Source organism: Lontra canadensis, unplaced genomic scaffold (assembly GCF_010015895.1).
Source record: "Lontra canadensis isolate GAN:19392208 unplaced genomic scaffold, GSC_riverotter_1.0 scaffold30, whole genome shotgun sequence".
NCBI lineage: Eukaryota > Metazoa > Chordata > Mammalia > Carnivora > Mustelidae > Lontra > Lontra canadensis.
The window spans coordinates 9,726,041-9,741,726 of NW_022631024.1; the positions used below are offsets into that span (position 1 = coordinate 9,726,041).

At 36.6% G+C, this 15,686-nt stretch overlaps 1 protein-coding gene across 4 annotated transcripts in view; it reads right to left on the reverse strand.

Moving 5' to 3' along the window:
* The window catches only part of STRBP (spermatid perinuclear RNA binding protein), a 132,456-nt gene that overhangs the window by 13,911 nt on the left and 102,859 nt on the right, over nucleotides 1-15,686 (reverse strand). For all 4 annotated transcript variants that reach the window (XM_032865814.1, XM_032865811.1, XM_032865812.1 and 1 more), the window contains exons 11-15: nucleotides 10,481-10,573; nucleotides 9,860-10,059; nucleotides 4,297-4,455; nucleotides 645-779; nucleotides 304-444 (exon numbers count right to left, since the gene is read on the reverse strand). In XM_032865814.1, the coding sequence (XP_032721705.1) occupies nucleotides 304-444; nucleotides 645-779; nucleotides 4,297-4,455; nucleotides 9,860-10,059; nucleotides 10,481-10,573 (728 nt within the window). The remainder of the gene's footprint in view (nucleotides 1-303; nucleotides 445-644; nucleotides 780-4,296; nucleotides 4,456-9,859; nucleotides 10,060-10,480; nucleotides 10,574-15,686) is intronic.

Below are 15,686 nucleotides of genomic sequence, written 5' to 3' on the forward strand. Positions count from 1 at the left end.
ACTCTGATGAAAGTAAGCCCCTACACTCTTGGCAGTTTCCCTAAACAAATGCTAACACCTCATTACAAGTCCAGATCCCTCAAGGCTCTACCTGACCAAGAGTGACTGAAAGCCCCCAAATAATGCTAATACCTTCTTTTTAATATATAATTTGCCTATGAAGACCACAGAACAGGGAATATTACAGTATTCATGATCTAACCCAAAGAAAAGGATGCCAAATGCAAGAAAAAGAAACAACTTCAGAAAAAGCTAAAGTGGCCCCAAGAACAGAAAAGGAAATTTATTTTTGGTAACTCATACCTGAGGGATAATCTTCTTTTTCTTATTATTTGCTGCATTGGGTCCAGAAAACAGCTTCTCCAGGGCAGCTAAAGCTGCACTTGCCTTTGCCACTTTCTTATTTGGACCTGCACCTCTGAATTTCTGTCCATCTACTTCTACCTAAAATCAAGAACAACACTCTGCAATTATCCCATGCAATTCCTCTGTGTAGTTTTAATTTAAATGTATCACAACACAGAAAACACCAAAACTCAAATAGTGGCACAAGAATTAACTCAGACAAAACTTTTTTACATATAAGCCAAGGACAGCCTATGTCTGTGAGGGAAAGCACGGTGGGCTTGAATGTAGGTACACACCTCCATTACAAAGCGTTTGTCATGGCTTCCACCAGTCTCCGAGATGAGTTCATACTTAAGACCTCTTCTTTTTTCATTGAGCTCCATGACAGGATTTTTGCCACTTGCTGTGAGGATAGGGCCCTGAGTTCTGACCTAAAAGGAGGTTCAACCAAGTAAGATTTTAAAGTATTAAATTTCTTATTGATCTAATTATACTATGTTTTGCTTGAAAAGAGGCTCAAAAATTACGCTTTAAAGCATTTATAGACGAGGATGTGATCACCTCTACATACAAAATGACAAAATATCTTTAAAGGTATAGAAATTCCGTAAGCAATAAACATGGCTGTCAGTCATCCAGCCAGGCTGCCCCTAAAGTAGGGCTGTCTCAACACTGTTCAAGAGCAATGTGGCCTCGCCATTACACGGTACTCTAGGATCTACTCTGTGGTGTTCATGATCTAAGAATAATACTTTAAATGACTGACAAAGTGGACAGAACAGTTGAGATTCACATGACACCTGAGTATTCACTGATTTTCATCTTGAGGGTTATGAAGAAATAACTCAATTTGGGAGATGGGAAGAAAATGTTCCTACACAGCTCTCAGTTCTCTCAAAAGAGACTTACGGGCACCTAAGGTAAAAACAGTAGGCTACAGACTCTGGATTCTGAAATTTAAAAATAAGAATAAAAACAGTCACTCCTTGCTCAAAGGAGCTAAAGTATAGTGGGAGGGACAGACATAATCACTGTAAAACAGTGTATTTTATAGAACAGATGTATGTTATGGAAACAGAGAAGCAGCACTCATTTTCTAGGGCAATCAGGATAGTTTTCCTGGAAGTGACATTCAAACCTGAGCTTAAACTTTAAGAGGTAAGCAACAGACCATGATAAGGTGGAAACTAAGGAGAAGGGCATTCTTGACAGAAGAAACAGCTATGGAAAGGCCCAAGAGAAGAAAAGAACATCTGTTCGGGCAATGGCAAGAAGCACAGTTTGGCTGTATAAGGGAGTAAGCACAGGAAATGCCCTTGATGGTGCCAATTCATAAAGGACTCTGCATGCCATGCAAATGAGCTTTGCCTTTGTATGAATTATGGGAAGCCACAGAGGGACTTTAATCTAGAAAATTCAGGATTAGATTTGTGTTATAGAAAAGTCATGCCAGGAGTGGCAGAAAGAACTGACTAGAGGAAGGATTAAGATTAGAGTAAGGGAAAAAAAAGGAATTCATCTAAGAGTGTGAAGCCTCAAATGACGAGAGAGTGCAGCACCAAAAATAAAACAAACCACAAAATACTGCACCTATAATTTGGAGAAAGGAGAGACCCAAAGACTGAGCACTTTTTGAGGTCAGAGATCATGTTTTTAATTCTACCATAGTAATTGCTCAAGAAATGTCGTACAAAGAAATGAATGCCCTAGGGGTACCTGGGTGGCTCAGTCAGTGGTTAAGTGGCTGCCTTCAGCTCCAGTCCTGATCCCAGAGTCCTGGGATGGAGCTCCCCGCTCAGCTGCAAGTCTCCCTCTCCCTCTGCCCCTCCCCCCTGCCCATGCTCTATCTCTCTCCCCCGCAAATAAATAAAATCTTAAAAAAAAGAAAGAAAGAAAGAAAGAAAAGAAAGAAATGAATGTCCCAAACTATTATTATGTATCCAAACCCAATGGACAGCAAGATTCTCTTAAACTATTCTATGCTGATTTGATAAATGGTTAATGCTGTAGGGAAAGAAATGAAACATTGGACTTTTCAAGACATATTTAATAAACATGCCTAGGTCTTCTGCAATTTAAAAAAAAAAAAAACCTCACTTCTTGAAGAGTTTTTGTAATCTACATTTTTTAAAATTTCAAAGCAAATTTCTAGTCTTCATCTTTAAAAGGTAATGAGTAATTTGTGAAACTAGTTCTTTGGTAATCACTCTGCTTTCCAAATCTGAAATCACTTTTATAAAAATGAGTCAAGACATACAAACATTTGCATTTTAATATTTTAATTTTAAATGAAGAATAAGGGATTTCTTTCCCCCAACCTCCATGCCATTACTACATTACTTAGAAACGAAGCATATATGTATTCCTACCAAAGGCACCATATATGCACGTGGCTGCTATCAGTGCAGCCCACACTGCTCTCTCTCTCTCCCTAATTCCCCGGAACTTAACAGTCTCAGCTCATAATTAATGAGCTCTTTCTTCTTTAAGTATTTGTAACACTGCCAGCAAAATATCTTGCCCTGCCTGTGACTATCACCTGTGAATGACTGGTCCTCTGAAAAGCCAGGTGCCAAGTTTCCTCCACAGTATCCCATGAAAAGTCAGACGAGGGGCACCTGGGTGGCTCAGTGGGTTGAGCCTCTGCCTTCGGCTCAGGACATGATCTCAGGGTCCTGGAATCGAGCCCCACATCGGGCTCTCTGCTCAGCGGGGAGCCTGCTTCCCCCTCTCTCTCTGCCTGCCCTCTCTGCCTACTTGTGATCACTCTCTCTGTATAAATAAATAAATAAAATCTTTAAAAAAAAAAGTCAGACGAGGCTTCCATAGGTCTCAGCCTCCATCTTTCCCCACACACTGGCCCACCTGGCACCTCTCAAACCTGTACTTCCACAATCCCCAGGTCATCAGACCTCCTATTCCTTTGACCCCAAATGCCTTCTTTCCACCTCTTTTCCACATAGCAAAATCCTACACATCACCTCAAACTTCACTCACATTTTACTCCCTTTGATTTACATGTGTCTGAGTTTCCTGATCAATTCTTCTTTTGAGATTTTACATTATTATGTTCACTTTTCCATCATAGTACTTATCACATTACATTATAATTAGTTATGGATATCTCCTTTGTGTTTCTAGCCTGAGAACGTTTTAAGGCTCTGGACGCAATTTCTGCAGCATCTGGCAATAGCAGGCACTACAAAAGGTTTATAGACTGAAAATGTTATGGCCCACTAAGTGTTTGATAAATACTCATTCCCACAAATGAAAATTTTTTAACTTAATGTAACCTCTTGCTGTTACTTTAGAGCCAATATTCCTTATGCAGAATGCAGTAAATAAGGGCTCCATGAATTTCCAAAAATGCTGTGTCTAGTCAGTACTTAGATTTCTGTCCCATTCTATTATCTGTGGCAATAAGCTCATTTGTTAGAACTTACTCAGAGTCTGAGGAACATGCTAGATCAGGCTATGCCTTCCTTAAGGCTATATCAGCTCCATGATGACCCACTGCCTCCCAGAGCTCGGCACAAACTTCAAATAATCCTAAATTCCCTCTGCTAGACCTTCTGGTTTTTCACTGTTTAGTTATTGTTGATATTGTTGATATATTTTAACTGTGAAATACTAGAAGGAACTTCCATGGCCAGCAAAAGGAGAATGCTAGTTAAATTAGAATACACTCATGTGTTGTATACTATACAGTTATGTTAACAGATTTTTTAAAGTTAAGTGGAAAAAAAAAAAAGATGATGTAAAACTGCATGACTGCCCCCCCCCAAAAAGGCTGGATAAAAATAAACCAAAATATTAATAATGGCTGCCTCTGGAATATTTACATCTGTATAAGCTTTTGATTTTCTTCTTTACACTTTTCCACATCTCTCAAATTTCCTACAATCTAAATACAGTTTTTTCTAAGGAAAAAAATACATATAAATATACCTCTAAGGTACTGGAGGTTTCAGTTGTAGAATTTCCAGTATTATTGCTTGAGTTTGAAGACACTGTTTCATTTTTGCCTTCATTATCTGATTTTTCATCGGAACTCATACATTCAATATCTGCGTCAAAGCCCGTTGGGTATCCCATTGCTTGTAACACCTGTACAAATTACAGTAAGATTCAGTTTTACTCAAACATCAGAAACCACAGAGAAGAGATGAAATACTGAATACAAGTTTCAAATCCATAACATCTGAATGCACGAATCAGCTTGCAGGAAGAGCGAGAGGGTGCCTAAACCTACAAATCCCTGGTTAAACTAAGTTTACCTACTGAAGGTTCACCACAGAGAATGGGAAAACATCCTCAGAGTAATAAGGTTTAAATAAAGGATTAGAGAAATGCAAACCTGAGGCTACTACTGGGTCATTTAAGTTGAAGGCTGGGGATAGAGAAACAGAATAGCCACTTTCAACCAAGGAGGTGAGGGGAAAAGTAAAACAACATAATGAAAAAGTACAAAGAACTATAAAGGAGAAGACCTGGCACTCTAATCCTACATTTCTCCTCTTGTCCTCAATTTTCCAATCTGGGAAACCGGAAGACTGATTAGCTGACCTCTAAATTCTATGATTCGATCCATAAGGGGAAATCAGCACAGAGAGGGAATCAAGAAGTCTTCATGTTGGAACCAGTTTGCCTGTCAATGATATAATATCTGAAGCTTTCTACTACTGACCTCTTTGCTTTCAATTTAAACCATAATCAATACTTGAAAGAAAGGATTCAGCCTCAAGATTTATTTGCTATACTAGGTGTATAGCAAATTTCTGACCCTGCCCCTCAAGGTCTAGTTACATTATGGCTTCCTCCAATGTCCATTCTTCTTCTTCTTCTTTTTTTTTTTAGATAGATAGATAGATAGATAGATTTATTTATTTGACAGAGAGAGAGAGAGAGAGAGATCACAAGTACGCAGAGAGGCAGGCAGAGAGAGAGGGGAAAGCAGGCTCCCTGCTGAGCAGAGAGCCCGATGCGGGTCTCGATCCCAGGACCCTGACGTCATGACCTGAGCTGAAGGCAGTGGCTTAACCCACTTGAGCCACACAGGCGTCCCTAATGTCCATTCTTCTTATATTACCATTTAATGCCTGGCATTTCTTATTTTTTAAATAAAGTTATCTGAATGTGTGTGTGTGTGTGTGTGTTTGTGTGTGTGTGTGTGTGTCTCTGGAGGCATGCACGTGCCCATGAGCATACACACATGTAAGCATGGCTTTTAGTATCTCCTGCCAGGTTATACAGCTTTTTAGAGGTTTACAAGAAAATACATTCTACCATTTTTAAAAGCCTCTTTCAAATAGGCCAATATTGCACTGTCAGTTACTAATTTAAAGGTTTATATCAAAACATATGGATAGGTTCCTAAACATCTCTGTATGTTTTCAGCTTTTGACTAATGTTTTAAGTGCTAGAATGTAAAAGCAATGTTATATTTCTTTACTATTCCAACTATACTTAGTGTCTCAAAAAACAGTTATGATAGTCCCACAAATGAGAGACCAGGCAACCCAAAGTTTATAAACAATGGCATCTTCTATAATGGATTCTGCCAATATAAATAAAATAGTACATTGGTAAAAAAACGGACATAAGTAGAACTCTGTACCAAGAGAATTTGAAATTAATTCACCCAATTCATAAGGAAACTCTGGCATTCTATTGAACATTTCAAATCACAAGTCAATTCTTTGTAATCACTGGAAGAAAGCCAAGAACGTCTTTTCAATATCTTAAGTTTTAGAAGTTCTCAGGTAGTATGATAAAACTAAGTATATCAATATCATTTGGTTTATCCTCATCAATATTTTATAAAGAAAACACCTCCACTGTATGAGTCCTGTAAATATGCTCTCCCTGAAAAATCTCATCTCTGAAAGAACAGTTATCAGTTTGGAATGAACACAAGCTAATACAGGCTAAAAGTCAAGAGTCACAAATAAATTTGATTTGTTTATTCCAGTAAAAACTAAAGACATGCAGCTTTTCCAAATTTAACATAGACAGTTACAATTAGTCTAAGGTGGCTACTTAACACCACTTCTCCCTGTGCTTTTCTCACATATCATATTCATTTATTTGTTATTGTAGCAACATACTTCACTACACTATAGTTTATAAAACTGATGGAAAATCTCAAGGGATACAGTGTATTTGCAATACTGACCAACTAACAAAAAATGTCAAATTACATCATTTTCCTATTATTAGCTAGTATACGCTACAAAAGTTAAAAAAATAATAATAAAAGTAATGAGTTCTCAGACCTCTAAAACCGAAGTTTGCTTGGAATCAATACTGAAGTCAAAAAATTGATATATCAACAAAGTGAGCTTCAAGTGTCCGGTGAACAAATCAAATCTAATAAACATATTAATTGGGCTGAAAAATCACAAGATTATTCCTGGAAACAAGGTGACCGGGAAATCAGTGTAACGATGCCTCTTCTCCCCCCCTAGAAGGTGGTTAAGGCTGGGAAAGCTGATAACCTCAAAGAGTACAGGACAAAAGTGAAAAGAAAACACATGAAAACAAACTGTACTCTATGGCTCTCCACTCAAAAGAAAGTCCTAGGGGCGCCTGGGTGGCTCAGTGGGTTAAAGCCTCTGCCTTCGGCTCAGGTCATGATCCCAGGGTCCTGGGATCGAGCCCCACATCGGGCTCTCTGCTCAGCGGGGAGCCTGCTTCCTCCTCTCTCTCTGCCTGCCTCTCTGCCTACTTGTAATCTCTGTCAAATGAATAAATAAAATCTTTAAAAAAAAAAAAAAAGTCCTATTCACGGCTCCTTGATGGTGGAGAGCTGAGGGCTGCTAGAACCTCTCCCAAAGAGCCTTCACTCCCTGCCCTCTTCTAGCTGACCTTTTCTCCACAATGACTAAGATTCTTTTCATGGAATATGGCTGATTATGTTCTTTGTGAGGGACTATTGGAAAAAAGAACACTGGAAGAGGAAATCAAAGATTGGCAACAGATCCCCATCACTTCAGGGTGTCTGCTGCTGGCTGGCCAGGCTCCTGTGGCAGGAACCACTTTTTCGTATTTTGCTTTCATTTGATTCTCTGGTGTGATTTGTCATGACAGGTAAGGCCTCCTACCAAGCTTACTTAGTAGTAAGAAATCTAAGGATTTTTATCTAGCAGGATCTACTTTCATAAACACATATTAGATATAAAACACTCTCAAATTCATTTGTAAAAGAGAAGTTGAAACTTGTATATAAATGGCAAGTTGGCAATATACATATATGCCTAACATATAATGGAAAGCCCAATACCTATTTAGTGAATTAATGGATCATTCAAATACGCCCTCTTCTTAATCTAGAAATTTCATTCTGGAATGTATCCTTAATTGTTTCTTTTGTTTTTTTAACGTAAACTCTACACCCAACATGGGGCTTGAACTCACAACCCTGAGATCAATATTCGCATGTTATACCAACAGAGCCAGCCAGGTGCTCCTAGAATGTATCTTAAGGGATAATTAGACTAGTTTACATTTAAAGATATAAAGCACCAACTGGAAGCATCTAAATCTAAAATCATCAGTTACATTACAGTAGATTGAAAATAAACAAATATCAGGCCATCACTAAAAAGGAGAACAATCTTTGTGATAACTATAAAAAAACCTCCTATCTTAGATGAACAAAAATAATATTTGTTTTAATTATATATTTTGTATACACAAAGGTGTATACACACTACGTAGGTCCCACCACTCCTTATCTAAAAGGCTTGGGGCCAGATTGTTTTGGGAATTCATAGTTTTTCAGAGTTTAGAAAGCTAATACAAAATATTTACTATATATTTTCTGAATCCCCAGTTGAGTTCAGATGCTATCCATGTTTGTGCAAAGGAACATATAAAATATTCACACTAAATGGAATAATGAAGACTAAAAGTAGTTCTCTATCAATTCAGGTCAGGTTTTCCCATCAAGTGAGTTTTCATCAAACCTCGGAAATTATTTTTCATTTTCAGCGCATCCTGGGTTTTGGAACTGCAGGTTAAAAAAGGTGGCGGGGGGGGCGGGGTGCTTGGAAAAGTACATGCCAAAATGTTAATAGTAGTTATGAGAACAAATAGCATCTAAGTCCTGTCATATTATAAAATCTGCTATTCTTAGTCCCCAAATTTTACTGAATTGAAAGTTGATGTGAGGCCGCCAGCTTACACTAAAGGCAATTATAATAACCCACAAATGGTCACTGAATCACATATGATGTTAAAGGATGTCATGCAATCCTTTTTTATGAAGACCCACTCAAGGAGAATGCCCACTTGACCTCTACACCAAAACAACTACGATTCTCATAATCAACTGTTCTTACGCCTGTTTTTATGCCACTGTGAAGGGATATTTCACAAGCTTTTTGAGTCAGATCCTAGAGAACTGAGATCTGAATTTGTGACTCAGTCTCAGCATACATTACAGCTAAGTTATTGAACTGTATTTTTAGCTTTATTCCTGGATTCATTTTTTTCTGCCTCATTTTAAACTCATACTATTTCATCATACTTGAAGTGCCCCTTTTATAAACAAGACACAACATAAATAGTATGTTGTTTTATATGTTTACAGTTTAGTTATTATTTTCCTACACTGTGCACTTATTACTACCTGCCTTATCATTTATTCATTTGTATATTTGTTGTCTGTCTCCAATCCTTTCCACACTAGAACGCAGGCTCTAGGAGGCTAAGGGATTTGTTTTATTCACTACTGTATCCTTAGAATCTAGGATAATGTTCACATCTATGTTAATAATCCTTACAAAATGGAATGATCATGAAAACAGACCAATTCTATCTTATGCTATACTGTTACATAACAGAACTTTTCTTAAATTAAAATTGATCTTTGACATTTCTACATTTGTCTATAAGAGAACAAGTGTATTAAAATTCCAGGATTTAGGGACTTTCTACAAACCTATAAACAACCATGATTGGTTGATTTAATCCGGGACTGTATGCCCTATAGAAGTACTCTGAAATACAGTAAAGGCACCAAATGCATGAAGATAATTAAATTTATTTATGACCGGAAAAGTCTACAAACAGCAAAATATTCAATGAATAGTAAAATGTCTAAACAAATAATAGTATACCCATATCACGTTAATCATACAGCCATTAAAAATTATTTGTGAACATTCTAATAATATGAGAAAACACTGATGATACAGTAAATGAAAAAAAAAAATCAGAGGATAAATTATATACACTGTGAGCTCAACCTAAACAAACATCCTATATGTAAATATTAATGATCTGCCCCATGGTTTTTGTCTTTACTTTTCTCTGCATTTCCCAAATTCTATATAATCAATACATATTATTTCATGACCAAAAAAGAAAAATTTTATAATCTAGAGGGGACAAAAATCTTCAAATCATTATCATTAAAATCTTTAAAAATTCTGTTATTTTCGAAAAATAAGCACCTAATTTACAACATAAAATAACAAAACCCTGCTAAATAAAAGCAATACTGTACCTTCACTGCTACATGAAGTTTTGCTGTTTTCTTGGATGGTCCTGAGGCTTCATATGTTGTACCGTCCACATCTACAGACATTGTGAAGACTGGGGCGTGGACAGGGCCAGATTGAGACAAGAGCTTATACTGAAGCCCAGGCCTGATCTGATTTAGTCTCATTAGTGCGTTCATAAGGTCTATTGCTTTACTATCCAGAACTGTTTAAAACAAAAACAAAACAAAAAAAAATGAGATAAGAAATTAAACCATTTTGTTTTTAATCTATGCATCTGTAGATTCTAAGTGACCACTATAAATTCACCAGGCTTTAAAAAACAAGAATTTGAAAACACATATACAAATTATTTTCACTTCATAAGTAATTGTAAAATCACTTTAATTATACTAACATTTCATTGTACAAGTGATATGAACTACTATAGCATCAATTTTAGTTTGTCAATACTACTATATCTGAAGCAATGAAGCCTGAAAAGAATATAAAGTTATCTAATCATCAATCTCTCAGTTAAGATATATTCTTAAAACTCCAAATCAAATTTGTCACTTTGTAATTTTTATTTTTCTATCTGAGACTACAGATCTTTTCACATCTCTAAGAAGAAAGGTTTTATATACTTTTCCGTAAGTTTCGTTTCATCTTCTTATTGGGATCTTTATCATCCCCTAATCCATCTTCAAATGGCCTCTTCAGAGCTGAAGACCCAGCACCTAAAAAAATTATGAGAGATTCATTATCAATCAAAACAATGTGTGTACTTACTCTGCCAAATGTAGCTAATATGTTCAGGAAGGAAAATCTTAGGAATAACAAAGACCACAGTATTTTCACTGATAAATTAAATTACCACATATATAATTTTATAATAGCAAAAATTCATAAGTGAATCTTTATGAAATAAATACTATCCCTTTATATCAGTATTTATTTTCCTATTTATTCACATGTACTAACAAACATTTGCACAAATATCTTTGCATTTTTTACACCTGTATATGCATGAACAGAAAAAAAATCTAGAAAGATATATATCAAAATGTTAAAGGCAGTTATCTCGGGGGAAGGACTTGACTTATTTTTATTTATGTCTTTTCAGATATGTCTGTAATTTATTATTTGTATAAATTTTTAAGCCCACATATTAACATCTTACTCTTTAGGGACTCTAATTCTCATACTACAAACCATTCTTTTGTCTGCCTACTCAAATCCTACTCAAGATTTTATTTACATAATCAAAGTAATGTGGTACTGGCACAAAAATAAACACACAGATCAATGGAACAAAATAGAAAGAAAACCCAGAAATAAACCTACACCTATATGTTCAATTAATCTTCAACAAAGCAGGAAAGAATACAGAATGGGAAAAGGACAGTTTCTTCAACAAATGGTGTTGGGAAAACCAAACAGCCACACCAAAAAAAAAGAAACTGGACACTTTTTTATACCATACATAAAAACAAATTCAAAATGGATTAAAGACATAAATGTGAGACCTTAAACCATAAAAACCCTAGAAGAGAACACAGGCAATAATCTCTTTGACACCGGCCACAGCAACTTTTTCCTAGATACGTCTCCTGAGACAAGGGAAACAAAAACAAAAATGAACTATTGGGATTACATTAAAATAAAAAGCTTCTGCACAGCAAAAGAAACAACAAAACTAAAAGGCAACCTATGGAATGGGAGAAGATATTTGCAAATGACCTATCCAATAAAGGGTTAGTATCCAAAATATATAAAGAATTAACACAATTCAAAACTCAAAAACCAAATAATCCAATTTAAAAATGGACAGGGGTGCCTGATTGGTTCAGTCCGTGGAGCATGTGACTCAATCTCAGAGCTGTGAGTTCAAGCCCCACGGTGGGTGTAGAGATTACTCTTAAAAAAAAAAAAAAAAAAAAACCAACAGTGGACAGAAGACATTTCTCCAAAGAACACACACAGATGGCTAACAGACACATGAAAAGAATCTCAATAGCACCAGTCATTGGGGAAATGCAAATCAAAACTACAACAAGCTATGACCATACACCTAACAGTATGGCTAAAATCAAAAAACACAAGAGTGTTGGTGAGGATGTGGAGAAAAAGGAGCCCTCTGCACCACTGGGGGGAATGCAAACTCATGCAGCCACCATGGAAAACAGTATGGAGGTTCTTCAAAAAGTTATAAATATAAAACTACCCTCTGATCCAGCAATCATGCTACCAGGTTACCGAAAGAATACAAAAACACTAATTCAAAGAGACAGAAGCACCCTGATGTTTTACAGCAGCCTGACTCACAACAGCTAAGATATGGAAGCAACCCAAGTGTCCACCAACAGATGAATGGGTAAAGATGTGGTGTGTGTGAAGATAAACATATGGTATATCTCATTCTTTATTTTATATACACACACACCCTGGAATATTATTCAGTCATTAAAAAAAAGGATGAAATCTTGCCATTTGCAATGACACGGGTAGAGCTAGAAAGTAGAATGCTAAGTGATAAGTCAATCAGAGAAAGACAAACACCAGGTGATTTCATTCACACATGGAATTTAAGAAACAAAACAAATGAGCAAAGGGGGAAAAGGAGAGAGAGAAAAGGAGAGAAAGAAAGAGATCAAGAAACAGACTCTTAATTATAGAGAACAAAGTGATGGTTAACAGAAGGGAGGTGGGGTGAGGGTTGAGTAAATGGATGAAGGGGACTAAGGAGTGCATTTGTCATGACAAGTACCAGGTAATGTACAGAACTGCTGAATCATTATATTTTATACCTAAAATATAACACTGTAAATTAACTAACTATAATTAAAATTAAAACTTCAAAAAAAAAGATTTTATTTACAGTCCATCTTCAACTTTCCTCTCATCTCAACTTTTTAAAATAATTTCTATGTTCTCAGAAACACTGTCACGTGCAGTCTTGTGCCATTGCCTACTTCAAATACAGAGATGTTGTATTTCCACTACACTTGGTGAACATCAAAGATACTTTCTCCTCTTTTATTTTATAAACTAACATGAGGACTTATAAATGATATAACGGGTATGGAAAAAAAAACTAACTTAACTGATTACCAATTTCTTGAACAAAGCAGCTAGCTAATCACACTGTCAGGCATAAGGGAGGAACTTGGCTGTCCAAGTTCAAAACAATCAAGGAAAAGCTCATCAGTATGTGTAAGGACTTTAAAGAACTCTGTGTCTTCAACTTAAAAGTTCATTGCTGGATTTTTCCAAAAGGAAAGTTATACTCAAGAGATTCATTCCACAAGATTTCCAGATACTTCTAGTGAAACTCTGTAATTATACTGAGATTAACTATATATTCTCTGATCATCAAGATTTACTGTCCCTTGTGGTAAACACTGACTTCAGCATTTGCTTGAGTCAATACTTATCACTCAGGTCAATCAATCTTGATGTTCTCTTTGACAAGAACAATATTTGCTTGTAACTGCTTAGTATCATATTTCACTTGCGTTACATAAAACTGTGAGCGTGCCAGTCTCCCAGAATGGAGTTCTTATAAGATAAAAGTTAAAAAGGAATGATGTCTATTCGATCACTCTCTTACTCATTAAGTTACATTAAAAGCTGCTTCCTGATTGCCTGGAAATCACAAACTGGCTTAAACACGCAGATCTATTCTCTAAATCCTGCAGCTACCTAAAGAGAGTTCCACAGATTAATAAGCTTCATTCTACCATCCCAGCCCCAGGGTTGTAAAATCTGGTGTTAATCATAATAGTAATGTGAACAAAAAAATAGGCTTGCTTCACAAAAAGCCAATAAGTTTTCAATCTCATATATAATGTCTAGAAATGAGAAGTCATCATTTGAGAGGCAACAGTTTTGAAAAATAATATGTATGGGTGAGCCTGGTGGTGGATATTAAGGAGGGCACATATTGCATGAAGCACTGGGTGTGGTGCATAAACAATGCATTTTGGAACACTGGGAAAAAAAATTAAAATAAATTTAAAAAAAAAAAAAAAAGAAAAAGAATATATGAACTTACCATATGCCTGGCACTGTGCTTAATACCTTAACTGTAAATGTCATCACTTAAATGGATTAACTTATTTAATCATCACAAGCACCTATGAAACCCATACTTAAATCATAATTTCATACTTATATTCATTCAACAATAAATATTAATTGAGCATTTCCTTTCTTTTTTCCTTTTTAAAGAGAGAGGGGGTTGTGGGGAGAGAGAATCTTAAGCAAGTTCCACTCCTAGCGCAGAACCTGACAAAGGGCTTGATCTCATGACCCGGACCTCATGACCTGAGTCGAAACTGAGAGTCAGACACTCAACCGACTAAGCCACTTAGATGCCCCTAACTGAGGACAATTTTAGGTGCTGGACATGTAACAGAACAAGACAATGTCTCCTGGAGTTTAGGCACAGAGATGGAAACTAATTACATGTCATATGATGGTCAGCAAATGGGAGAAAAATATGAGACTTGAGGGGGTGGAAGTGTTGCTATTTTGTACATGGTGCTCATCACTGATAAAGTGACCCTCTGATGAAGACCTGATGAAAATAACAGAGTGAGCCATTCAGCAATTTGGGGAAGAACCCCAGGCAGAGAAAACAGCAAATACACAGGTGTTAAGATAGGAACATGCTGAGAAATACCATAAAGGACTGAGTGGTTGGAGTAGCCTAAAAAAGAAGGGGATGATAACAGAAGACAAGGAGGGGCAATAACTAGCAACCCTAGCTGCCACCAATTCACTAGAGGAACTTTTACAAAATACTTAAGTTCCACTTACCAGTATGAAAAGTAAGTAAATTCAAAAAGCCTTCCTGGGAAAAACAATTAAAAAAGAAATTCCTACAAAATGTAGGGGAAAAAAAACTACTCCTGGACACTAAAGAACTGTGCAGTCAAGATCTGCAAGATAAAGGAAACTGGGCACTAGAGGCCGTATTTCCCCTAGGTGCATCCTCCAAATCCAGGAGAAGCCACTAGTAGGAACTGGACAGAGTAACTTTAAGCAGGCACTCAGGACACAGGGGTCAAAAACTGAAGTTCACCAAGCAAAGAAGGCCTGCTGAATCCCCCACACTGGGGACTGGGCCTCTGCAATATCATACACTAGAAGTAAATAAAATAGAAAATAGTCTGCATCACACATGGACTCAAGCCCATCTTAATCCCTGATTTTATTCAAATGATCCAGGATCACCAATTCCGCTAGCCATCGCCCAGAAACAAATGTAAATCCTCCAAAATATCGTTATTCTAGCTTTTAAATTCTCTACAACTGCTCATTTAAAGTCTCCAGCACTCACAATGACTAAGTAAATGAGAAGACAAGATAATGTGATCAAAAATCAAGGGACAGAGCAGACAACAAAAACAGACCCAAAAGGGACTCAAATGATTGAGTTCTCAAAAATGCACTTTATGAAGAAGAATGATTAGGGGCACCTGGGTGGCTCAGTCATTAAGCGTCTGTCTTTGGCTCAGGTCATGATCCCAGGGTCCTGAGATCGAGCCCCACATCGGGCTCCCTGCTCGGCATGAAGCCTGCTTCTCCCTCTCCCTCTGCTGCACGCTCTCTCTAATAAATAAGTAAAATCTTAAAAAAAAAAAAAAAGAGAAATATCAAAGGACAGAAATCATAAAAAGTATGTTCTCAGGTGGCAGAATAAGCAAGAACACAAAAAGAGATAACTAGAAAATCCTCATTTGTCTGGAAATGAAGTGATGACATCTAAATGGCTCATGTGTCAAAGAGCTGATAACAAAGGAAAACAAAAAATAGTTTTAACTAAGAATGAAAATACTCATGTCA